The 22,935-nt window shown below is 54.0% G+C and overlaps 9 protein-coding genes across 9 annotated transcripts in view; 2 read left to right on the top strand and 7 right to left on the bottom strand.

Moving 5' to 3' along the window:
• Positions 1-1,475: 1,475 nt before the first annotated feature.
• N656DRAFT_795873 (chondroitin AC/alginate lyase) lies at positions 1,476-2,917 on the bottom strand (the record flags this gene model as incomplete). Its single annotated transcript, XM_064817468.1, has 6 exons — positions 1,476-1,618; positions 1,678-1,768; positions 1,835-1,865; positions 1,899-2,197; positions 2,285-2,713; positions 2,780-2,917. The coding sequence occupies 6 exons, from the start codon at positions 2,915-2,917 to the stop codon at positions 1,476-1,478; spliced, it is 1,131 nt and encodes a 376-aa protein (XP_064672756.1).
• A 938-nt stretch (positions 2,918-3,855) lies between these two features.
• On the bottom strand, positions 3,856-5,763 carry N656DRAFT_787736 (MFS general substrate transporter; the record flags this gene model as incomplete). The annotated part of the gene is made up of 9 exons (XM_064816634.1): positions 3,856-4,122; positions 4,214-4,433; positions 4,493-4,737; positions 4,846-4,983; positions 5,044-5,122; positions 5,191-5,293; positions 5,374-5,411; positions 5,472-5,668; positions 5,743-5,763. The coding sequence occupies 9 exons, from the start codon at positions 5,761-5,763 to the stop codon at positions 3,856-3,858; spliced, it is 1,308 nt and encodes a 435-aa protein (XP_064672757.1).
• A 1,430-nt stretch (positions 5,764-7,193) lies between these two features.
• Positions 7,194-8,917, bottom strand: N656DRAFT_748078 (glycoside hydrolase family 27 protein). The gene is made up of 4 exons (XM_064812949.1): positions 8,589-8,917; positions 8,270-8,516; positions 7,777-8,198; positions 7,194-7,705 (listed from the first exon to the last, which is right to left on the bottom strand). The coding sequence occupies exons 1-4, from the start codon at positions 8,674-8,676 to the stop codon at positions 7,221-7,223; spliced, it is 1,242 nt and encodes a 413-aa protein (XP_064672758.1). The 5' UTR covers positions 8,677-8,917; the 3' UTR covers positions 7,194-7,220.
• Positions 8,918-9,246: 329 nt separating this feature from the next.
• Positions 9,247-9,706, top strand: N656DRAFT_486610 (uncharacterized protein). Its single transcript, XM_064809818.1, has one exon. It carries the CDS (start codon positions 9,361-9,363, stop codon positions 9,616-9,618), a length of 258 nt encoding a protein of 85 aa, XP_064672759.1. The 5' UTR covers positions 9,247-9,360; the 3' UTR covers positions 9,619-9,706.
• Positions 9,707-10,320: 614 nt separating this feature from the next.
• N656DRAFT_776276 (uncharacterized protein) lies at positions 10,321-13,253 on the bottom strand. The gene is made up of 3 exons (XM_064814604.1): positions 12,041-13,253; positions 11,837-11,987; positions 10,321-11,783 (listed from the first exon to the last, which is right to left on the bottom strand). The coding sequence occupies exons 1-3, from the start codon at positions 13,079-13,081 to the stop codon at positions 10,627-10,629; spliced, it is 2,349 nt and encodes a 782-aa protein (XP_064672760.1). The 5' UTR covers positions 13,082-13,253; the 3' UTR covers positions 10,321-10,626.
• An 837-nt stretch (positions 13,254-14,090) lies between these two features.
• On the bottom strand, positions 14,091-17,797 carry N656DRAFT_827275 (uncharacterized protein). The gene is made up of 4 exons (XM_064818503.1): positions 17,436-17,797; positions 16,867-17,362; positions 16,521-16,806; positions 14,091-16,456 (listed from the first exon to the last, which is right to left on the bottom strand). The coding sequence occupies exons 1-4, from the start codon at positions 17,480-17,482 to the stop codon at positions 14,292-14,294; spliced, it is 2,994 nt and encodes a 997-aa protein (XP_064672761.1). The 5' UTR covers positions 17,483-17,797; the 3' UTR covers positions 14,091-14,291.
• Positions 17,798-18,121: 324 nt separating this feature from the next.
• Positions 18,122-19,419, bottom strand: N656DRAFT_776278 (ras-domain-containing protein). The gene is made up of 3 exons (XM_064814605.1): positions 19,247-19,419; positions 19,119-19,182; positions 18,122-19,044 (listed from the first exon to the last, which is right to left on the bottom strand). The coding sequence occupies exons 1-3, from the start codon at positions 19,322-19,324 to the stop codon at positions 18,482-18,484; spliced, it is 705 nt and encodes a 234-aa protein (XP_064672762.1). The 5' UTR covers positions 19,325-19,419; the 3' UTR covers positions 18,122-18,481.
• A 396-nt stretch (positions 19,420-19,815) lies between these two features.
• On the top strand, positions 19,816-22,235 carry N656DRAFT_776280 (uncharacterized protein). Its single transcript, XM_064814606.1, has one exon. It carries the CDS (start codon positions 19,912-19,914, stop codon positions 21,982-21,984), a length of 2,073 nt encoding a protein of 690 aa, XP_064672763.1. The 5' UTR covers positions 19,816-19,911; the 3' UTR covers positions 21,985-22,235.
• A 638-nt stretch (positions 22,236-22,873) lies between these two features.
• The window catches only part of N656DRAFT_795882 (uncharacterized protein), a gene marked incomplete at both ends in the record, with an annotated part of 3,492 nt that continues 3,430 nt past the window's right edge, over positions 22,874-22,935 (bottom strand). The window contains one exon of the mRNA XM_064817469.1: positions 22,874-22,896. Coding sequence (XP_064672764.1) covers positions 22,874-22,896 — 23 coding nt within the window. The remainder of the gene's footprint in view (positions 22,897-22,935) is intronic.

Below are 22,935 nucleotides of genomic sequence, written 5' to 3' on the forward strand. Positions count from 1 at the left end.
CGGTCAGTGTCCAGGAAACCAATCAATCGCCTGCGGGTTCGGCGGCGACCGCGACGCCGAGTTTGACGGCAGCATTTGCACCGCCCGACACTCGCTGCGGGGGAAATTGCGTGGATTGTGTGCTCGGCACGGGCTGACTCTGATTCGCCGACTCCGCTCATAGGGCTGATTACCTGATGCCACAGGCAGTGGGTAACCACGGGAACGAAGAAGCCACATGGCGGCGCGAATGCGTTTTTTCCCCTGATGGAGATGCCCGCTCCATCTCTCGATCAACAGCAAGGGCGCGGCTGCGCCACGAACATTCTGCTGGGACCACTGGGACCACTGGGACCACATTAGGCACCTCGTGTATGGTGCACGACATGAAGCCATCATGTCCGGGCTGGTCTGACTGCATAATAAGGCCGTCCTTTCCTGGGAGCAACGTTAACCTAGCGTAGCATCTCGTAGCATTTCGGGACACCGCGCACTCAGTCCGCTTTCCTTCTCTTTCCGCTCCCGCGACCACAGCGGACAGCAACTGGGAAGCCACATCGAAATGTTTCCGGGAAGGGTATAAATTACCTCAGCACGCCGATCGCGATCGGGAATACTAGGTACAGTATGTACGGTATACAGGCTAACCTGCACATAACGATTGGGTCGGTTATAGAAATTTGACCGTTGATTCCAGGTTATCGTCATCCGGAGTTGACCTTCTTCCTGCCCAAGATAGCAATTTGTGGGGAATCTCAATCCGACCACTAAAATCGCAGGTTCAGTGCTGCCCCAAGGCTGCTTAGCTAACCGTTTGGGGGAGGCCAAAGCTCCGAGAACCCCCTGACTATAGCGATTTGTATGTATTACTCAGCAGAGATCTTAACGATTATCGTAGTAGGCAGGATTTTGCAATCTCCCATACAAATAACGATGGGCTCAGGATATTGACCGCCAAAGGCAGGTAATCGTTATGCCTCTAATCGTTATGTGTAGGTCTGACTGTACCGGGTCTCCCCGCGACGCCAGAAGCACTATGGATGACAAACATGCTCGCAAGCCGGCCAATGGTACTCCGTACTTCGTATGTAGAAAGGCCGCTAATTAGTACGAAGTACGACGAAGTGAATGGTGCAATTCGAGGAAATCGTGCTGCCTGGGAAACCTGGCCGATGGTCCCTGCATCTGCATCTGACCATCTGTTGAACACTCGGCTTCTCCTAGCCCTGTGTTACTGTGGAGTCTAACCTGCCGATTAGTACGGTAAGAATACGAGTCAGAAGAAGAGGCTTCACGGAAACAATAAAAATTCTCCACCTCTAACTGTTTTGTAGAGGATATCTGGAATACCTAGATGTCGGACGTTATTCTTACGAGTCTGCTGAAACTAAGCTGAGGTGCCTTAGGAATGGAAACCGTGGTTGACCCTCCGGAAACCGTTGATTTTACAGAATTACGGACTCGATCGACCCACAACACTCGTATCATCTGCATGCCTAGGCGTTTATATTCCCCAGCCCGTTTGGTCCAATGCTGCCACCGCCCCAGATAGTCCTGCTGTCGTTGTTTCTGAAGCGTCCCTTGCCTGGGTACGACCAGATCAGGTCACCCCATCCCGGGTGATCGCTTCCACCAGAGACTTCCGCCAAAGTATGTCAGCCGCGGGGACCTTATTAAGTACATAGTAAGGTATCTTACCCTCGCCGCCGATCTGATCGACAGCATTCTTCATCTTGACAGTCCAGGGGGCATGCAGGCCGCGCTTCACGACGTACTGGTAGTAGACAATCTGTCTCAAGGGTACTGCACGTTAGCCAAGGATGGATCCAGGAATAAGGTATGTGCAACAACTCACGTCAAAGACGGCCGGGCTCTGGCGAACGCCCCTGCTGATGTTAGACGGCCTGTCCCAGGGTCACGGTCCGTTGACAAGAACTGCCTCGCAGCGGTAGAACTTGCGGTCGTAGGGGACATTGTCTTCCCCAAGGTTGTACTTGGCGATGTACTCTGAGGCCTTGAGAAGCAGGTTCTCGCCGTAACCGTACACGTCGAAGCCCTGAGACTGGATGACTCTGGCAGCCTCTGCCGCCCAGCCGAGCCCGCCCTTGGAGTGTCCCTGGTCGCGACCAGTTTCGGCACTTTGCCCCGTTGCAGTGTGGAAGTTGGCATAGATGCCGGCGCAGGGGTCGTTTGAGTACTGGTAGAACGCGTAGTTGTACTTTTGGGTAAGGTAAGGTAAGTCAGCGGCGTTGAGCATACCGTACTAACCTTGCCTTACAGGTACACAGGCCGAGACTGGACTTACCAGGGCCACATCGTCCAGGTAAACGGCAAACGACAGCATGGCCTTGATACTGACCATGCCATAGTTGGCCTGTCCGACGTTTATGGATTGCTTCGCAAACAGCCAGTACAGCTGGTTGGAGAAGCCACTCGTGCCCGATGCTTTGGCTCCACGCTCGGTCCAGTTGCCCTCCCACCGCATGATCTCGGCCGCGTTGGCAAACATATCGCCTTCGAGTCCGACCAGCAGCGAGGTATCCGTTCCGATGATGTTGGTCAGATTGCCACCCCAATCGTCCAAGATGGTCGTGGCCTTGTCCCAGTGGCCTTGGTCCCTCGTGATGTACCACATCAGGGCGTTTTGGTACGCGGCGCGCACATCATTGGAGAAGGAGGTGAAGTTGCTGCAAGACCCACGGCAAATTACCGACTTCGGTCCTTGGATTTGATACTGGGAACGGTTGTCAGTCGGCTATGTTGCTCACGAAAAGAATGCTCTCTCTTCGAGTTCACCCACATTGGCTTGAGAATAAGTGTTGGCGCTGAAATTGGCGTAAGCCGAGGCCCACGGTTCTTCACCGTTCTTGACACCAAGTCTGATGCGTTCAAGATGGTCGTGGGTGTGCCAGAGACCTGGATGGATGAAGTCGCCCATGGATCTCTTCATACCGGGGGTATTCGGCACAACAGGGATTGGGCCATTGAGGATGGGTAGTCCATTGAGTCCACCGGTGCCACAGACAATCCCACTGAAGAGCCCGAGGACTATGGCGACGGCTGGGACGGCATGGCTCAGAGTCTTATGCTCACGAATTACGACCACTTAGCAGCCGTGGGTCGATGCAGCCATTCACAGAAGCACCACCAAAGCAGGGAACGAACTGAAACGAGGACGCACCATATAAAGGATTGATAGCGGAGTACAACCTTCCATGATGCCCGAAAACTTAAACTAACATCTCATGGCTTTCTCTAGGATCTGCCCATGCTACCGGTAGTGCCATGTCTGCGGTAAGTCAACCGCCTTGCGCCGAGGGGCCCCTGGATCCCGGTCAGGGGTAAGCTCCTTCTCCGCACTGTACTTAGATACATCAGCGACACCGGGCTTCGGAGTATCGTCCGGCGGGCAGCCGGCGCTAGACACATCCTTGATGCAATATTTTCCACTCTCCAGTCGCCTACTCGCCGTAGTATGTCGATTGTCTCAAATTTAATGTGCGTCTGGTTTAAGTGGTTAGCATGTGGAAAAGGTACCTAAATACCTAGGTAGCTGATCAGATGAGAGAAGGCCAGCTTAAGGTACCTTACCTACTTGATGATAGAGCTATTGGCAGGAGGGTTACTGGGTTATCGTGTGACCCATACCCACTATTTGGAGGACATCTACTCCGGGCCAACCGCAGCGATCGTATAAGGTAGAGGATGAAGTCAAGCAAGGTACCTAACCAAATGTAAGCAACGGAGACGTGCCGGCGTATCGTGAGCAGCTGGCACAGATCTCAAAAAGTCTGGACTATTCAGAACTGTGCGCACTATCTACAACCAAGACCCCAGGCACTAATCCAACGTCTGTCTACTTAGTCAAAGTACTCTCTACACATCATACCGGAAGTCCAGATTCTCCTTATCCGTCAAGTCCTCAAAGGCATGCTCGTGCCGAATCTTCTCGTCACCCGTCTCCTCGGCCAAGTCGCCGCCTGTCTCGTTGGCAGCAAGACCGGCGTGGGCAAACCGCTTGGCCTGGTTCCGGCGGACGAGCAGCAGCCGGAGCACGACGAGGAAGAGGTTGAACAGCACGTAGAGGCAAAAGTGGGCCGTGAAGCCCTTCTGGTATCGGGGGGCGTCGGACTGCTGGAAGATCTGTAGTAACGCACGCCATGTCACTTCTGTTAGTAGCCGGATCTACACTCTGTGATTTCACCTTCACCACCTGGAACCGAGACAGACGTACCTGAGGGGCGGCCATATTTCTCGCGGCCCACGCGACAAAGGCGATGGCTAGGGTTGTTGACTTCTTGGTCTGTCCTGCAATGTTTCGGGAGATGAGGGAGAAGATGAGATTTCCTTCGGCGAGGTAGAACTGGGTGCAGTAGAAAGCAATGAGCAATCCCACACGGTTAGACTCGTTTGGGGGGATGGTGTAGATGATGGCCGTTCCAAGGATGGCGGGACTACCGAGCTTGTCAGTTCCGTGCGGCAGATGTGCCTTTTGATCTTTGCTAGCACTCACACTGTCCAAGCATGCATCACCCAAGCCGTCTGCTTTGTCCACGTTGCCAAGCTGGCACTGCCGACCATGACTATGATGGTGACGACGCCTTGGGCAATATTGAGCAGCTGGGTCTGGAGGTAGGTGAAGCCGAACGAGGCGATAATGAGGTTGGAGAAAACACCTAGACCGCCAATGATGAGGGTGGAGGTGAGCTGGAGCATAACGTAGCACCAGACAACAGGGTCAGTAACAGCCTCAAGCATCTAGTAACGTTTGTAAGTCCTGTTTTGGATACCAGTCTCATTGGCACGGACACGCTCACGGCTCAATCATCAGCCGCTTCGGTCCTCAGTGAAGCACTTTGCCTTGACGGGCGAATCGGGCAGCCACCAGCCGAGAAAGACAGCCCAGGCGCAGGTGGCTAGGCCGAGGACGAGAAATAGAAGCTGCCATGGGAAGATGACGGCATTCGTGTAGTCCGATACTCCCCAAGCAATGATGCCACCGACCTATTGAGACAGAATTGTTAGCATCCGTGTGAACTATTACAGGCTTGAGCGAACACTTGCCATGAGCTGGACACCCGTCATACAGTACCACAATGAGGTGAGCACAGCTTGCTCTCGCTTTGTATACCACATGGAAGTCCTGGTCCCGGAGGAAATCAGTAACATGCGGCATGGCGGTTTGAGCGGAAGCTTTCAGACAAGACATACATGATGATGAAGACGGGCTGAACACAAGATTCGAATATCCCAAGCAAGAATCGACAGGTCATTAAGCCAGCAAAGTTGGTGGCAGCAGCGGAGCAGGCGACCACTGCTCCCAACAGAAGACGTTGACGGCGAGATATTTGGCGACCGGGAGCTTCTGGAGTAAGAGGTTGGTAGGGTATTCACCCACCAGTACGCCCATGTAAAGGATTGTTCCTAGCCAGCTGTCAAGGCGTTCATTGTCAGCAACGAGCCGGGGACAGGAGGAATACGAGCCAACCTACGAATATTGCTGTCCGACGAGATGGGCGTCGTTCTGGATGTTCATGATAGATGCGAAGCCAAGAGTTCCCTTGTCGAGAGACTGACAGAAGTAGGTTCCTAGCATGCATGCGAGGATCCGTTTGTTGACGGTCCAGAAGAGTTTTCTACTGGTTTCCTCGTCGATGTGCCTGGCAGCATCGCCAATGATGGCTGCAATCTGCGCATTCAGTCAGCCCCTTGTCCACCTCTTCAACGCCATATTCGATTCTTCTGGATTGTATAAGTAGGTACCAACCTCGTGGTCTTGGTCATGATGATCCCAGGCAGGTCCTGCCACGGGCTCTGCCACCATGATTGGGTCGTCTCTCCGGGCGTGAGTTGCCTTTTCCATTATTCCTGGCTTCGCAGCCTTGTAGAGAGCTCAAGTGAAGATGTGAGAATCTTGAAATAACATGGTGGAGCGTCCCATTCATTGCCATCTTGGTGACAGCCAACTCCTTATATTGACTGAGGTTTTTTACCTCCATTTCCATTGGGCGGACAGACATGGAGCGGGTACGTAGTCCCGCAGGTGTTGCACCAGGAAGCAACGATCTCTGCTCCAAGGATTCACAACGTGTAGTGCTCGGTCACCGTCCCGAGAGATGCCCCGGCCCAGCACCCCAGGGTCACATGGAGCCATGGGGATGTGGGTCTTGGGAAGGTACGATGCATCGCGGCTTATTCAGGGTGAAGCTGATTGTGTTGCCTTCTACCGCGGGCACGATGCCGAGCGAGTCTGGACGGACTCGTGCTGCGACCACGGATCCCACTTTGTATGTCAGCGAGACCTCGACAGTCCCCGAGAAGTCAAAGTACGCCATGGAGCCCGCGTGGACCATGGCGCTTCCCCTGGTGGGTTTCGTACGTCCCGGCCCAACAGCCTGCCACGTACCGTTGAGCGGCCGAACTTTGACTTCGTACGAGTCCTTTTGCGGTGCTCCGTCTGGAATCGGATATGTCCTGATGGGGTTGCATCGTGATTGAGCTCCGGTACACGTCAAGACTAACACGGCCAGGACCCAGAGAGATCGCAGTTTCACTTTCACCAACATGGACATGGCGACTGGAACGTCTAGTTGAACGAGTTGGCTTAGTTGCGGATGACTTGAGTGCTGAGCTTGACATTCTTCAGTCTTCCAGTCAGACTATGTATGTACTAAGTACATACAAGTGGGTAAATATAGTAGTTTCTATTATACTTCAAGTTTAGTGCTTTGACTGCCCCATACTAGCACAGGGTTTACTTACTTACGTAGCCGGGCTTTGCTCCGAAAACCGTACACGGTAGGTAGTGTCTTTCGGTCGTGTCCTTACATCCTATCCGCGTGACCATGTTTGCCCGCTTTCCCCAACTTTTCCTGCTTAGGTAGGTAGCTAGCATTGATAGTCGGGATGCTGCCCGGTCACTAGCCGGTCGTTCCGTCACGCCGAAAACTTGAATCGCGGACACCGAGCACAATGAAGTCCCTCGGGTCCCTTCAGTTGTTGCGGGACATACCTAAGTAATCACCATCCAGTTGGGTCTGGATGATCTAGTAAACACATATGAGCAAGTTGGCGAATTGGCGTTTGTTAGTTTATCAGCTTTCAATTTCTACTATCCTTGGTGTGAGCGGGTTCATACTATCGTAAGGGACCCCCTCTGACTCCCGAGCTTGGTCTAGCAGAAGAAGGGTCAGGAGAAGTAACTGGTATTGTGTATCTGGCATACGATAATCAACTATTATCTATCGCTTCTTCAATACAAGGACCTTGACTTGGTCGACCTCGACATTCTTGAGTTCTATCGTCTCGCCAAGCTTGCCTGAATCCACGCTCGCCCAAACATCCCGAATCACCAATCCTGTCCGGTCAGCCCGTTTTTCTAGCCCTGAAACAGATGCGAGCGGAAGTGTGACGTTTATAGCCTTAGATCCGTAGTTCTGAACGAGAATGACATGGCGAGACCTTCCAGAACTCAGAGGTCCGGCCCAGATCTGGTATTCGCCTTCCTCGGACAGCTCGGGGAGGTAGTTCGCGGCCCGACCGAGGTCGTCCTGGCTGATAGAAATGATATCTTTATTCTTCAGAATTGCCAGTGAAGAATCACTGATATTGTTGATATCAGCACCGATAATGAGGGGGGACTTCAGCGCTGCCCAGAAGGAGAAGTGCGTCTGCTCCTGGTATTCGGTCATGGTTCCGGTTCCAATCTCAAGCATGTCCATATCAGCTATATCAGAGTCAACGTCAGTACCTCCTCAGATTGCCATAACATTGCAAGAAGGAATTGGTTACACCTACCCCAAGCTCCCGGTTTCTGAAAAGGAGAAAGCTCACGCATTTTTCGGATCATGGTCAAGTCACTCACACCGGCGTAGCCCGTGTTTAGGCAATATGCCGTTGTACACACACCGGACTTGTCGGCGCGGTAGGCACTGTGAATGTCGCCAGACATGCGATAGGACTCGCTGAACTGGTCGGCCCAAAGCCAGCGGAACTGGTGACCCCACTCGCAGAGGGAGTAGAATATTTCGCGGCCCGAGTTCTTCAAGGCGTACGACATGCGGAGAAATCTCTCTTGAGCAGAGAGAGTGTTCATCTGGAAACCGCCACAGTTGTCATACTTGAGATAGTCCACATCCCATTGTGCGTACAAGCTGGCGTCCAGCTCTTCATAGCCATGGCTGCCCGGATAGAAGCCGCAGTCATAGATGCCGGCATCGCTGTGCTGGAGGTCAGCTACATGTACACGTACTCCAGACATAATGAAGTGACACGAATTAGGTATGTATACCTGTAAATGCCCAATTTCAATCCGAGGCTGTGGACGTAGTCGGCCACAGCTTTGATGCCATTAGGAAACTTTGTAGCATTGGCTTGCTGATGGCCATTGCTGTCTCGCTGATACGTCTGCCAGCCATCGTCGATGTTCACATAATCGTAACCGAGTCTCGCTAGGCCGGTATCAACCAACCTCATAGCCGTGGATTTGATGAGTTTCTCGTCCACGGCATACTTGAACGTATTCCACGAATTCCAACCTGGTCTCGCCGTCAGTTTCAATGAATTAGACATCATCTATCCGAAACATGCAGGGAGATTGAAATACCTACCCATTTGAGGCTTCTTGGCCAGGCGTCCCGCCAGTGACGGGGTGGCAAGAAGGAGGAGGGACAGAAATTTGAACACCTTGAGCTCCATGTAGGCGACCTTGGTGTGGACAAGTAGCACTTGAGAAGATCAACCTGTCTGTAAGTCGGCGTGGGGAGTACCGAGGAACCTGGAACCGTCCGAACAGATAGGGCACGCCGCACTACAATAAGGTGGAAACCCCCTGAAGAAGTCTTGAGCTTGCCGTCTGCAAATCATGGTGCGCACAAACGAGGAGCCCGGAGTTCCTGCATTTGTCATCCGACTGCATTGACAAAACAAGATATTTAGGTAGGTACCTGTACTACCTGCTTTCACTGAAACTGAAGGGAGACCTAGAAGCGGAAGGTGTGTCCGGGCTGCGGGCCGTGCCTTCCTCCGCATTCCGACAATCTGGTACCAGTAGTACTACCAGAGCATTCCCCCGGGCCTTCCCCCGGTCTTTCAAAGTGATCCCTGATACTTGTTGGCGCCCGGATCGCATAGCGGCTTCTTTAATAGTGATCATCTTTGGTTAATTCTGGCTTAGAAATTCAGAATGCTCTCACTCCACCTCACTAACAGTCTAACACTTGATGAAGTTGATGTCACTAGTATAGGTACACTCCCAATTCATTCCTCTTGAGTCTTTAGATACCTTATTGAAAGCTCAATTATCGCTTGGACCTCAGAGGGGAGCTCCAGTTGCAAATGACTTTTCTTCGATCGGAACCATCTCAACTCTAGGCAGCACATATGATGCTTCTGCATACCATCCTGACCCTCGGGGCAGCACTCGTGGCCCAGTATGAGGTGCTTGATCGTCAACCCCTCAGCTTCGCGGCGATACCAGATGGCACTTATATTGCTCCCAAACCATACAATGTGACTGCCCTGCTCGATTTCATCCGGTCGAGGGAGGACCTCTCAGTTCTAGCTTCTGTCGTGGAGCGGGCGGGGGGTCGGTTGCCCTGGAATCCGCGGCCGAGAAAATCAAAAGGGAGACGAAGCTGACTCCCTAGTTATGTTATTTATACCTGTCGACGGACCATAAAAAGACTCCAGACCGGGACGTTCCTGTACATTGGAACTAGGATCGTGAACGGGGTTCTTATACTGAACGATGTCTCGAGCGTCAGCGAAGCCAACATCGAGGTTACAAATGTAGGTTCTGTGCCTATCAGCCATTCTCAAAACTCAAGACCGGAAACTGATGTGGGTAGGGTCTCGTCCACATAATTGATCGCGTCCTCGACCCATCCGCTCAGATCTTTGAGCGAGATCTGCCAAAAGTTGACCAGAAGTTCATCCCTGGAAGCTGTTCGAATCCGAGTTTGCCATACTGCTAAGGTAGCGCCTTTTCCAGTGCTAATCGGAAGACATTGGCATCGAACATTGAGGGGACATGAGCATTGTCGGCCTGTCATTTCAGATAAATACCATAGTACTACCTAGTAGTGTAAACACTCTATGCGATTTTCAAGTCTGCCACTTGGTGAATCTATGATATTATGTGGTGTATATCTCATATGAACATTATGGCACCGGCTAGGTATTATAATGTTGTCATTACAGTTCAATTTGCTAGTGCTAGACTTTGATGTCATGAGACAGACCGTACGGTCAGAGACGCCCCCCTTCCTCCACTAGGTGCTTGAGACTGGGACAGTTTGGCTAGGTACCTACTCTAGGTAAGCAGTCAGGGCAGACTTGCTTCCGCATCACATCGAGAAGTATAATATACTTATATTAATTAAGCCGTGATCGTCCACTTCAGGTACCATTCCCAATCCAAAATAACCGCTTCTTAAGCAAACAGACACGTGCCACTTACCAACGCCCACAGGGTAGGCACGTGTGATGCGGACCATTCCCAGAGCAAAAGAATCAAAATGAAGGGTGCCCCTCTTCCGAATGCACGGTAGGTACAAGATTAGGATAGGGTAGGGTAGGTAAGGGACTCGGGAGTTTAGGGGCGGTCCGGGCTCTGAAAACCCCATCGAGAACAGTCGACACCCTTCTTTACCGTCCACCACCGGTGCCAACACCATACCAGAATCTCTCCCACTCGCCCAACAACCACCCATAAGCTGGCAGATGAAGGTAATGCCTGGTCACCCACAGCGCGAGCCCTCCAAGCACACCCAAACTCCCCAGCACCTCCAGTGCGATCAAGCCCTTATGTTTCAACTCGTCGGCGACCTCCAACAGTCCAAGCGGGTCATGACGCTGGCGGTGCTGCTGGTAATAGTACTGTTGGCGGTGCCGCCGTTCCCCACTCATACGAGGGGATGAAGCCAACGATGAGGGGTCACCGTCCGCTCCTGGAGGAGAGGCAGCATCAAGGGGCCCATACCCATAATGAACCTTCCAATCAGTAGGGGGAAAGGCCCGTGGCCTCCTGCCAGGTGGACTGGTCCCAAGATCACCAGTATCTGGCGGTGCCCTGGGAACGAGACTACCGTCCTCTATACACTCGTTGATCTTCTCGGCCAGCCACATGGCTCGCTCCCCTCGCGCCAGTGCCGCGTACTGTTCCCTTTCCCTGGCTAGGCTCTTTTGCAGGTCAGCCGCCCAGTTTGCTAGGCGGACCTGCGCCAAGCGCTCCTCCCGCTGGGTGTGGTCTGCGAGGCGGGCCAGCGCATACGAGGACGCGGCGCCCACGGGCAGAGTGAGGACCTGGCTGGGACCATTCAGGCTTATGAAGGGAATTGGATTGTATGACGAAGGCTGCCTCGGTAGGAGGTTGGTGCTGTTGTTGATATTACTCTCTCCCTTTCGCCATTGGACGTACTTGCGGGCGACTGAGTGGCGTAGCCAAGAGACGCCGTTGCTGCTGAAGACTTGCTCCACCAGGGAGCCAAGCTCTGTGGGTATTAACGGCTGGACATAGTCTGGTGACATTAGTAGGCTGGCATCCATGAGGTCATGATCGGACCCTGTGGCGCTAGATATCGCATATACGCCCTGCCTGTCGGCGTCCAAGGCACTCGGGCAGCTCTGAGAGGCCACGGAGAAGGAAAAGAGGTTGATGTTTGCTTCATGCAGCTGGCTGTGGATCTGCTCCTTGCTAGCGGCTACCTGTTCCGCCGACATCAGGTCTGCCTGAGCAAGGAGCAGGATTATGTTGGTTAACGGGGCGAGTTGCTGTAAGTAGTGTATATCAACAGGACGGAGACCTGATTCAAGCAATTAGCGGGTGATCCTACTTTGGAATAGATGTCTCTCATACGGTTTGAGACCATGTAAAACACGAGGTCAACCTGAATTCCGCCTTCTCCACCCAAGAGGTTCAGCACGTCTCCGTCGCTGAGGGAATTCTGGTTTATCCGCTGCAGGTGGGCTTCAATGTACTGTACCACAGGTGTTATCGTGTCCATAGACTGCAAACGGTTAGCACGGCGGCCTCAGCATATTGCTCCAGGCATAAACACACAGATGATCCGCTCCCGTAACCAGGGGTATCAACGAAGCAAATGTTGCGGTCCAGCACGGCATCTCCCAGGCTCTTTCTACGACGGAGGACGCAAAGATCGTCCATCTCAGACCACCATTCAGGGTACGGTTTGGTGCTCGCATAAATCTCGGTAATCTGGCTCGTGCCGGCGCTCTCTTTGGGGGAGCCCCGCCGGCTGCTTCTCTGCCTAGTCGTGGAAGAAGCGGCGATGGTCGGCATCGACCTCGTCACCGACGACGACAGCACTGACGACGGCGTAATGGGATCCACATGCACAATATGCTCACAAGACTGAACCACGGCCTTGATCAGAGACGTCTTGCCCACGCCGCTGTCGCCCGCAATCAGCACCTTCAGGCGTCCCATGCGCTTGCCCTCATCGGTGAAGGGCCGACGGCTCGGCATCTTGATGCTGGGCATGATGAGCTGCGGGGCGCTGCCGCTATCCATCATGGCAGAGCTTGTGACAGGCTCCCGCTCCTCTTCGGCGTCCTCCTCCCTCGGGCCGGCGTCACCGTCGCGCATGCTCGGGGTATGGCTGCCTAGATCCTCAGACAGGCAGAACGAGTTTCTCCTGGAAGAGACGCTACTTATGGCGGATGCGGGGCCCGAGACGCCAACGAGGGCAGGGGTTAGAGGCTGCGACATGCTGGGGGTGCCTAGTGGCTTGGGGAACGGAGAAATTGGCCGGGCAGAATCGCCATCGTTGTGCCTGAGTGAGTCAAGCGGGCCCTTAGAGCTCGAGGGCCGGCTGGTGCTATCTCTGTTGTCCAGCTCAATGTCATAGCGTGACGTTGGGCGCGGCCTCGGAACGTCCGGGGTTTCGGCCACGGGTACTCTTCGCTTCTCTTTTGCACGGTGGACGGCAGCTTGGGGCGGCTGTGTCGACGAACCGATGGCGGACTCATCAGCAAGGAAGTAGGTCATTTGAGGGGCAGCGGGAAGGCTGAAGGAGGAAAGGTCGTCCATGTTGGAGGTGCGGGGACGCCCGAGAGCGTCGTCGCCTGCAAGTGGTCGCATTGTCTCGATGGCTTACATGGAACGCATGGAACGAGGCAAATAATATCAAATGTGCTGTATTTGCCAAGGGGAAGAAGGTAGATACGGGAGACAACAGTGAAGTATATTGGTTGATCCTCGCTTCGTGCGATCTACTAGAAGAGGATATGTACAACGGAGAGGTAGGTTGGGAAAGAGGGGCATGTGGACAAAGCTGGCATCACCGCAGCGTCGTTGCCCTCTGATAAGCTTTCCACTGACGCAGCGAGGGGCAGCACAGTATAGGGACACTGTGCTACTAAATTAAGTACCTTGGCTCGCTTAGGTACCGATGTATGTACCTTTATTACAGTACAGCAACCGCATAGAGCATGGTCAAACTGTTGTCAACCCACTGCAGTGATGGCATGGCATTGAGCATACTTGAACGGCACAGTTATCAGACGATATTGACCCCGCCTTCTCCTTGGCCCATAATAGCCCTGTGCAAAGCAGCCAAACACGGTCTTGGATTTGTGGACTTGACTATGTGGCGTGCCTTCCGTTGTCCAATGCTGCTGCGAAAGCACCCCCTGAATAGTCCTCGTGGCCATTGTTCCGCCCAGTAGCTGGCCAATACTTGGGGGAAGTCAAACCACGATCCGTTGGGATACAAGGGCGGCCAAGTGAGATATGTATGTACCTACCTAGGTATGGACATACATACGTTTTTCTACCTAGGTTGCTGGCTGATGAGACCCATCACCTGCTTCACTGTGCAGGAACCTGCAGACAGTGCCGAAGAAGGACCTGGAGCCACTGGCAGTTGGTAAATGCAGGGACCAAAGACAGGTTGTGTTCGTGCAATACAACAATTAGGAAACGACTTAAGTATGTGGGTGTTCGACCCTGAATGACGCTTTTCCTTGGCATATTCCCGTTATCTCGCCTCCTGTATTTCTGAACGGAACGAGGTCTAGTAGATGCGGAGCGGTTGATGCAGGATTCAGTGACATCCCTGGTTCAACAAGGTAGGTAACATACCTAAGTAGGCATCTAGGCATTATCTAGGTTATGATACCGTGACCCTTCCGCTCCATGATGCCAAGGAGGCACTCAGTGCAGAAGAATTCAAGACCCCGAACGCACTTCCCATGCGCAACGAAATTTGAAGGGGGAAAAAAAAATTTACATTCATCCGCCCACTGGCCGGCTTAAACAGGACCCAGATCGTTGTACTGGGGTTTCACACTTATTCATATCTAGCCTGCTCCCTCTCCGTCTCAAGCCGTTTCATCCTCTCCTCCTCATCATCAATACTGACCATCTCCCCGCGCCGCCCCTTTCGGCGGCTTTTTCTGGAATCGTCGCCGCCCTCATCACGATCCCGCCCGCGCTTCGCCCCTGCTAGTCCCGTCAAACTCGCCATCCGCCTCGTCTCCTTAAGCAGCCGTTCACGGTCCCGAGCGGCACGCTCAGCGGCATGCGGGTCCGTGGCCGCCGGACCCAGGCCCGAACTGGTGGCTGCCGTCAGCGAGGAGCGCCGGCTGCTGTCAATTCCCGCTCCCTTGATCTCGAGTCCTCGACTACCTGAGGACTTGGGCCCAGTCGGGGCTTGGAATTCTTTGTCGGCTTCTCCACTAGCCTGCTCGTTTGTTGCTGCCGCCGACGTCTTGCTACTTCGGTGCCGATGCTCCTTATCACTGCGGTCTCTGCCCCGGTCGCGATCACGGTCGCGGTCACGGTCGCGGTCCCTCTCTCTGTCTCGATCTCGATCTCGATCCCGGTCGCGATCACGTTCCCGGTCACGATCGCGACGCTCCTTGCGGTCCCTATCCCGTTCCCTATCCCGCTCCCGGTCCCGCTCCCGGTTCCGATTGCGATCCTTCTCTCTATCCCGATCCCTCTCAGACCGATCATAGTCCCTCTCGCCATGGGAGCGATGGCTCGACTTCCGGTCTCGATCCTTCTCCCTTTCCTTGTCCTTTTCCCTTTCTCGCTGCCGGCGCTCTTTCCGGCTGCTCCGATGGCCCGGCCGCCGCCCCTCATCATCAGCGATAGGCGAGGCCGATCTCGATCTCCCATCGTCGCCGACATCGTCGTCATTATTCTGCTCTTCTTTTCCACCCCCGGAACGAGACTTTGACTTCCAACCCTCGGGCTCTCCTTCATACGAGTGCTTCCTGCGATGTGACCGGTGGTGGCGTCGCTCGTCTTCGCTTTCGGCACCATCCTTGGCCGGTGGCGAGTATGATCGCTGCCGTCGGCTACTCCGCCTATGGAACGACTGCTGTTGTTGCTCCCTGTCGTAATCGCGGCTTCGGCTTCGGCTTCGGCTTCGACTTCTGCTCCCGTTCGACGAGGGCGGCGGTGACCGTGACCGATCCCGATCCCGCTCCCGCTCCCTGCCACGGCGCCGGTGTTCACGGTCGCGGCCACTCCGAGAATAGGAATCACGCTCCCTGCTTCTCCTTCTATCCTGGTAGTACCCACGAGCCGAGCCGTGGGGGGACGAAGCACTGCGCGACCTCGATGGCGGATGGGTTTCAAACCCCGCATGGCTGTTAGCCGCGCTGGTAGGCGTCTGTGCTTTGTTGTTATTATCATCAACCCAGCCCCTGGCCTGGAGATGCTTATAACTAGTATTGGGCAGACCCTGCAGCATGGCTTTCGGACCCTTGGGCGCGTTCAGAGGCACGTCGGGATTAATCGCGCGGGGACCTTGGCCATCGCTGGGAATACCGGCTGTTACACCATCTGCATTGGCCTCGCTTGCGCCCTCTGGGATGGCACCGCTTCCTTGCTGCTGTGCGCTGCCGTTGGCAGAGGATTCGGGTCCTTGGCCTTGACCACCGCCTTCTTCGCCGCCTGGGCCATTCTCACCTTGCAAAGAACGCCCAAACTCGTCGACATTTGCATCGGGATTCCCTTCACTCGTTCCACCAACGCTACCGGAATAGCCGCCCGGGTTTCGCATGCCGTTCTGGAAGTGCTGGCCTTCGTAGCCGTAGCCGTAGCCCTGGTCGTTAAAATTTCCGCCGCCATGACTGTGGTGGTAGCCCGCTCCGCGGCCGTATCCGTATCCGTAACCGCGGCCTCGACCCCTACCGCGGAACCCGTACTGATTCCGGCGATAGTCATTGAACTGGTTCTGGTGGCCATAATTACCTTGATTGTATCCTGTCTGGAAGCCAGAGTTAAACGAGCCATAATCACCATTGCCCATGCCAGAAGCGCTTGGATGATTGTAATTATCTTGGCCGACATTCCATGATTGCTGTCCGCTCCAGTTATCGGCTTCGGTCCCATAGCCTCCCATCCCCATATTCATGTTCATGCCGTTCATGCCCATGCCCTGAAAACCCCCGCTCATGTACATCTGCATCATCATTGGGTCCATGTTCATGCCCGGCATGCCTAAGACACGGATGCGTTAGTCGTAGGCAAGAACAGTTGAGAAATAGTTTTGGGGGAGACCAACCCATCATTGGAAAGTTGCCGAATCCGTTTTGCATGGCCATCATCATCTGCATCTGATCGAATCCAGGGCCAAACCCCGGCTGTGGAAATGCGCCATTCGCACCTTCCGCCTGAGTCGCCTCGGAGCCATCGGGGATTAGCTGTTTGTCGTTGCCAGTTTCGTCTTCATCTCCTGCTTCGCCGCCAGTCTTGCCGTCGGGAATTTCGGAACCCTGTTGAGCCGGGGCAGGACCGGTTGAAGCATGAGATTGGGGTTCCCCGTCTAATGCATTTTCGTGCAGCCGTTCCTAAGTCTCAGTGTCAGCAGAACGTGGTTACGGAGAGCAAGGGATCATGGAGAGTCCTACAGAGTCTTCCCCGATCTGGTCCGTAGAATCCGTACCCTGCTGGTCAGGCACTGTTTCCCCACCTGCTCGACGGTCCGCGAGAGCGGGGGTCCCCTCAGCGACTGGTTCTACAGATGCGGGCTGTTGCTCCGCGGCAGGCTCGGCTCTTTCTGTGGCTGGCATTGACAGGTTTGGCTCTGGAATCACCGGTGCAGCTGCCGACGCTGGGCTGGGTTCGACGGGCGTGACGGGCGTAGCATCTTTGGGCCGACTTGACTCCCGCTTCTTTTCTTCGGTCCGCAAGAATACCTTGATAGTCGTCCGCAGCGCCTTGTGTGGCTTGCAGTCGTCGGCAGACAACGGGGAGTGCTCGCAGACCGGGCACGAAGGAGGCAGTGTGGCCTGGCAGCTTTCGCAGATTGCCTGCTCGCAACAGGGCAAGCGGAACGCGTTGAGGGCTAGTTTGCTGCAAATAGCGCATCTGAGCTTCGCTGGAATATCTTCTTGAGATAGGGAGCTGGAATCCGACCAATTAGCTACTGTCATGGGGGGTTGTCGCGTCGGTCGGAGACTGATGTTCCCGTCCTTACTTGATAAGTTCGGCCTGCGCGTCCGTGATGGCCAATGTTGCCGCCATCTTGCGTTGCGGTCCGCGATGGACGCGGTGCCGCACCCCAGGAAAGGGACAGATCGAATCACAAAACTGAGCTCATAAGGTTGCGAGGAGCTACGGAGCAATCGGAGGGAGAGCGACAATGCCAAATCCGAGCCGGGAATTTGAAGATCGTCGAAATCGCCCGGCCGGACGGGCTCGAAGGCTTAAGAGAAAGATTCGATAGTCTTGGCTGCTTACTGAAGGGGAACCGTGGTATTTGGCGAAATACTCAAATCGAGGCTGGCGCGAGTAGGAGAGTCTCGAAAGCTGGTGTAGGAAGCTGTTACGTTTCCCGCGCTTGTCGTGGTCTGGAATGAAAATTCGGCGAGATCTGGCACGTGCACGAGAGCTTACAGTGCGGCTTAAGATCTCTGTACGGTGTCTTCTGCAATGAGCCAGCAGAGTAATACAGTAAAATCTAGGCTGAGGAACACTGTGTGACTGTGTACACTGCAGTACGTACTCCCGCGCTGGCCCCACTGACGCTTGAGAGTTGAGAGGTGCAGTTGGCGCGCGCTTTTCGGGCAGTACTCCGTACTTCGTTTCCGTCAAACCAAGGTAAGTTAGGTAACCGCTCTTCAGACTGGGCTCGCGAAGCTGAGTCCTTTAGTTACAACATGAAAGGCAGGTTCTTGAAGGGGCCCGCAATCGAGAGGCAGACACAAGAACCAAAATCCTCTAAGTTGATAACCATTGCACTTTGAAGGTAGCTGCTTTAGCTCTTTCAAATCTCATGGATGTTCGGTATGAGAAGCTACCACTTTCAAAGACATGGGGCAACTGAAAGAGATGCTACTTTGGACGAATCACTTCATATGACGCAAAGGAAGGAAGAAACAGCAAGATATTTGAATATTCCCAGAAAAATCGAAAACACTAATTACTCCTGATGACCCGCCCATTGACCAGACCACTCCGATTAACCTGTAAAGGTACGAGACGCATCTAAGCTCCAGCTCGCCTGTCAGATCATTCAAGACATCAGCAAGCGCAACCTTCTTTTGCGTTCGGGTCTCGAGGCCCGTTAAGGTTGACCCTCTGCTCCTCAGTGCGACCTGCAGCATGCGACGCTCCTGGCCCACGGGTAGTCTTTAGAGACGTCTCTGGGATGGCGTTGGCGATGGCCGTAAACACTTCGGTCACGTTGTAACCCGTCTTGGCACTGGTCTCAAAAAACAGCAGTCCTTCTTCTTCGGCGTACGTTTTAGCCTCCTCGGTGCTTATCTTTCTCGCATCTCCCGAGTCATCGCTTCCAGCACCATCCCCGTCGGCCCCGTTTCCGATCCCGTCGTTCGTCAGATCGAGCTTGTTACCGACCAAGGCTATCACGATACCGGGGGAGGCTTGCCTCTGTAGCTCGGCAACCCAGTGCTTCGCTTTGATGAGGGACGTCGGTTTCGTGAGATCGTAGACCACCAGGGCGGCTTGTGCGTTGCGGTAGTACATGGGAGCTAATGACGCGAACCGCTCCTGGCCTGCTGTATCCCAGATTTCGAACTTTATGGTCCGAGTTGGCAGGTTGCATTTCTGAGTCAGGAAGGCGGCTGCGACGGGCGGACAGCATTGGTTAACAAAGCGGTTTAAGTCAGCGATTAAGTTGAGATGGTGGGCGATGTACCTCCTATTGTCGGCTCCTTGTTTTCTTGAAAGTCGTTATTGACGAAGCGAAGGACGAGCGATGACTGCAGAGAGCAAATCCGTCAGCACTCGACGCAGGACTGCAAGAAACGATGGGGACGGCCGAACCTTGCCGACGGCGGCTTCCCCGAGGAGCACCAGCTTGACGCTGCTGCTCGGCTTGACGGCATTCCCTGTATCGGCCATTTTTGTGCGATACCGTCTTGTTGGCAGTCTGCTGCACGGGTACGTGGCCAAAAACGGAGGCTCGCGGTGTGGATGCCCGGGTGAAGGACGATGAGCTTTTCAAAGCGTTGGGTGGTGTTTCTCCAGGAGTGACGTGATAGGCAGACGCAGCTGGGATCGGGATGCATGCGACGACGAAGTGATGAACCAACGCCTAGATCGGCAGCATCGGCTTAACCCTTTGGTCTCGGACCCAAGAACTCAGGTGCCACCCCAGTGCCCCACCTAAGTAGTGCACGGATCACAGACAGACGGAATTTCAAGCGGACCGACCAATCATAGGCTGATGTCTACTTTCTTCGTATGCTTGGCGTTGATATCAGCGTCGCCTTCGTATGTATCCGTACTTCATCCGTATAGATACAGCGCTATGTAATTACGCCATATCCAGAATTAGAAAGGTATAAATACACTAGTAACGCAAGGTAAGGCTTGCCCCACTAAAAAGTTCATCGCCCTCTTCGTAACCTCTGCAAAACTCAAAATTCTTGCAGGTTTGTACAATCTGTTCTGAAGCATTGAACATCGGAGGTCTTCCGTCGCTCGATATGGCACCAGATGCTTTGAAAAAATCAGAGCCTGCAACTAAAGATGGTTCTTTTATCCCCAAGAAATCCCTCTTTGACGACTCCTCTTCTGGCAGCGAAGACGACCAAGAAGAGGGTGGTGTAACACTTGGCCCCTCACAGCTTAAGATTAACGAGGAGTATGCCCGGAGATTCGAGCACAACAAAAAGCGCGAGGAACTCCATCGGTTGCAAGAAAAGTACAAGTCGGCAGATGGAGGGGATCTAGAGTCCGAGTCTTCATCGGAGGATGAATCAGAGGACGACGAGGCCGTTCTGGTCACTGAGGACCTCGACGCCGAGATTTCAGCCACCCTGCAGGCCATCAAGACCAAAGATCCCAGGATATACGACAAGAATGCCGTTTTCTACAAGCCTTTCGACCCCAATGCCGAGCCGCCCAAGAAAAAGGAGGAAAAGCCTCTCTTCTTGCGCGACTACCACCGTGAGCGGTACTTGAGCGGCGATGTGGGCGCTGAAGAGGAGAGTACTGTCGCTGCCGACGCCCCAAGGACATTCGTGCAGGAGCAGGCCGATCTCAAAAAGTCCATTCTCTCCGAAATTAACGCCGCTGCCGCCGCCGCTGCTGACGGGGAAGAAGAATGGAGCGACGACGATGCCTTCATCAAACCGGTCAAGAAGGAGGATCACGTGGCGGAGAATGGTGTGCACCCTTCACGGGCAGCCACTGTGCAGCTTTCAGAGCTCGATGTCGCGAATGCCGACAAGAACCCCGAGGAGTTCCTGTCCAAATTCATGGCTTCTAAGGCTTGGGCTGCCGGGGAGGATTCTAAGTGGCAAGCATTTGAATCCGACGACGGCGAAGACGACGTCGATATTGCTGATGAGTTTGAGCATGCCTACAACATGCGTTTTGAAGACCCCGCCAAGAGCAACGAGTTCTTGAAGACCTACTCGAGAAACATGGCCGCGGCCCGCTCAGCTAGGAAAGAAGAGCTGACTGGAAGGAAGAAGCAAAGAGCCCTCGAGAAGGAGAGGAAAGAGGCTGAAAAGAAAGAGCGCGAAGCTGAGCGAGCACGTCTGCGGCGCCTGAAGATTGAGGAAGCCTCTGAAAAACTGGCCAAAATCAGAAAGGCTGCGGGCTTGAGGGGCAAGACACTCAAGGATGAGGAGTGGATGAAGTTCTTAGAAGACGCATGGGATGACGACAAATGGGAGGAGGAAATGAAGAAGCGGTTTGGCGAGGAATACTATGCCGAACCTGACGACATGTCCCTCGACGAGAGCGGAGATGACGACGAAGAGGGCGGGGACCACAAGGCGAAGAAGAAGAAGAAGCCCAAGAAGCCGAAATGGGATGACGACATCGATATCAAGGACATAGTTCCCGACTTTGACGATGAATCCAGGCCCAATATCACCCTTAGCGACGAAGATGCCCAGGAACCCCTGGCGGAGGAAGAGGACGCGGAACAAGACTCAGACGCCGACAGGCCCACCAAGAAGCGAAAAACATTAAAGGACATCAAAAAGGAACGTATAGAAGCCAAACGCCAAGCTCGTGCCGATCTCGCCAAGATTGAGGCACTCGTCGATACCAAGATGGAGCTCGAGAACCCGCGTGCCCTCGCCGGGTCTAGCTCCCGGAAGAACGGCGGGACTCCGGCGTTCCGCTACCGCGAGACGTCACCCAACTCGTTTGGCCTCACGGCTCGCGACATTCTCCTGGCGCCTTCAGACGCGGCACTCAATGAGTTTGCCGGCCTCAAGAAACTCGCCACGTTCCGCGATGCCGAGAAGAAGCGCAAGGACAAAAAGCGTCTCGGCAAGAAAGCACGGTTGCGGCAGTGGCGTCGCGAGACGTTTGGCAAGGAGTATGAGCGTACCGGCCCGACATTCGGCTTCGAGGCCCTTGTCGCCGACGGCGCCGGGACTGGGGCTGGAGCTGTTGCGAGCGGCGCCAACAGTGTCAAGCCTGGTCTCACGGCAAAGCCTGAGAGTGGTAACGCCGGCGCGAGCAATATTATTGAGGGCGAGAGGAAAAAGAAGCGCAAGCGGTCAAGGAAACAAAAGCCAACCGCAGTGGAGGCGTAAGAACAGTGGCCATCGGTGCTTTGGTGATTAGGCGATGTGGTGGGCTATGCGAGAATTATACATATTTCAATGTGATTATCTCTGTGTTTACCTTCGTACAGCCAATCCATAGCCGCTGTTGCTGCAAAGACTGTCATATCTGGAGTTTCAGCTTTGGTGTTTGTTGGGTTACTACCATTTGGTTCTCGAATAGACCTGTACTGGTATGTTTACCTATCCGTATACTTCCGGCACACCGTACAGCGTAAACAGAACAACAGGAATGGTGACATCCTTGGACGTATCAGTATATCGCACTCGCAGTCGCACTCGCACTCACACTGCGCATTGCGCATCAAAGAGAGAGCTAATTACAAAAAGTTTCCTCCCCATCACGATGAACGACCTCACCAATAGTACATACTAAGCCCAATTCTCCATTCAGCCCGACTATCAGTAGCTGAGTTGCCCGTCCAAACCGTCAGAACACCAGCATTCCCATGTTTGCATCAACTCCCCCTGAGCCCCCCTTGGCGTATCCTTTGTACAACATGTAAGATTCCGTGTACAAAACGCCTCGCTTTGCGTTTCCCTTGCTGCCCTTGCCCCATCCGGTCCTAAACCTCCGGAGAAACTTATTCGCCCTGTTGAATGTGCCGACCGAGATATGCGATCCTGTCGGTAAACAGACCAGTAGTCAAGATGCAGTCTGCAAAAACAGAAAGTCCCAATCGAAATTCGATCCCGTGTATGACTGTACTGCAGACCGACGGAAAGGAACACGAAGGCCCCGGGGCCGGGCGGGGAAGGGAAAATGGAAGCCAAAGAGCAAAAACTCCAAAAGACAATGCCCCCACGAATACCCAATGACAGTCACAGCCAAGACAAAATCACACGGTCTACCCTAGATCTACATCTCCCCGGCTTCCTCAGCTGCCACGCAGCAGGAATAAAAGGGACGAGAAGCGGGCG

The sequence above is a fragment of the Canariomyces notabilis genome (genome assembly GCF_033297395.1).
Source record: "Canariomyces notabilis strain CBS 508.74 unplaced genomic scaffold N656scaffold_4, whole genome shotgun sequence".
Taxonomy (NCBI): Eukaryota; Fungi; Ascomycota; class Sordariomycetes; order Sordariales; family Chaetomiaceae; genus Canariomyces; species Canariomyces notabilis.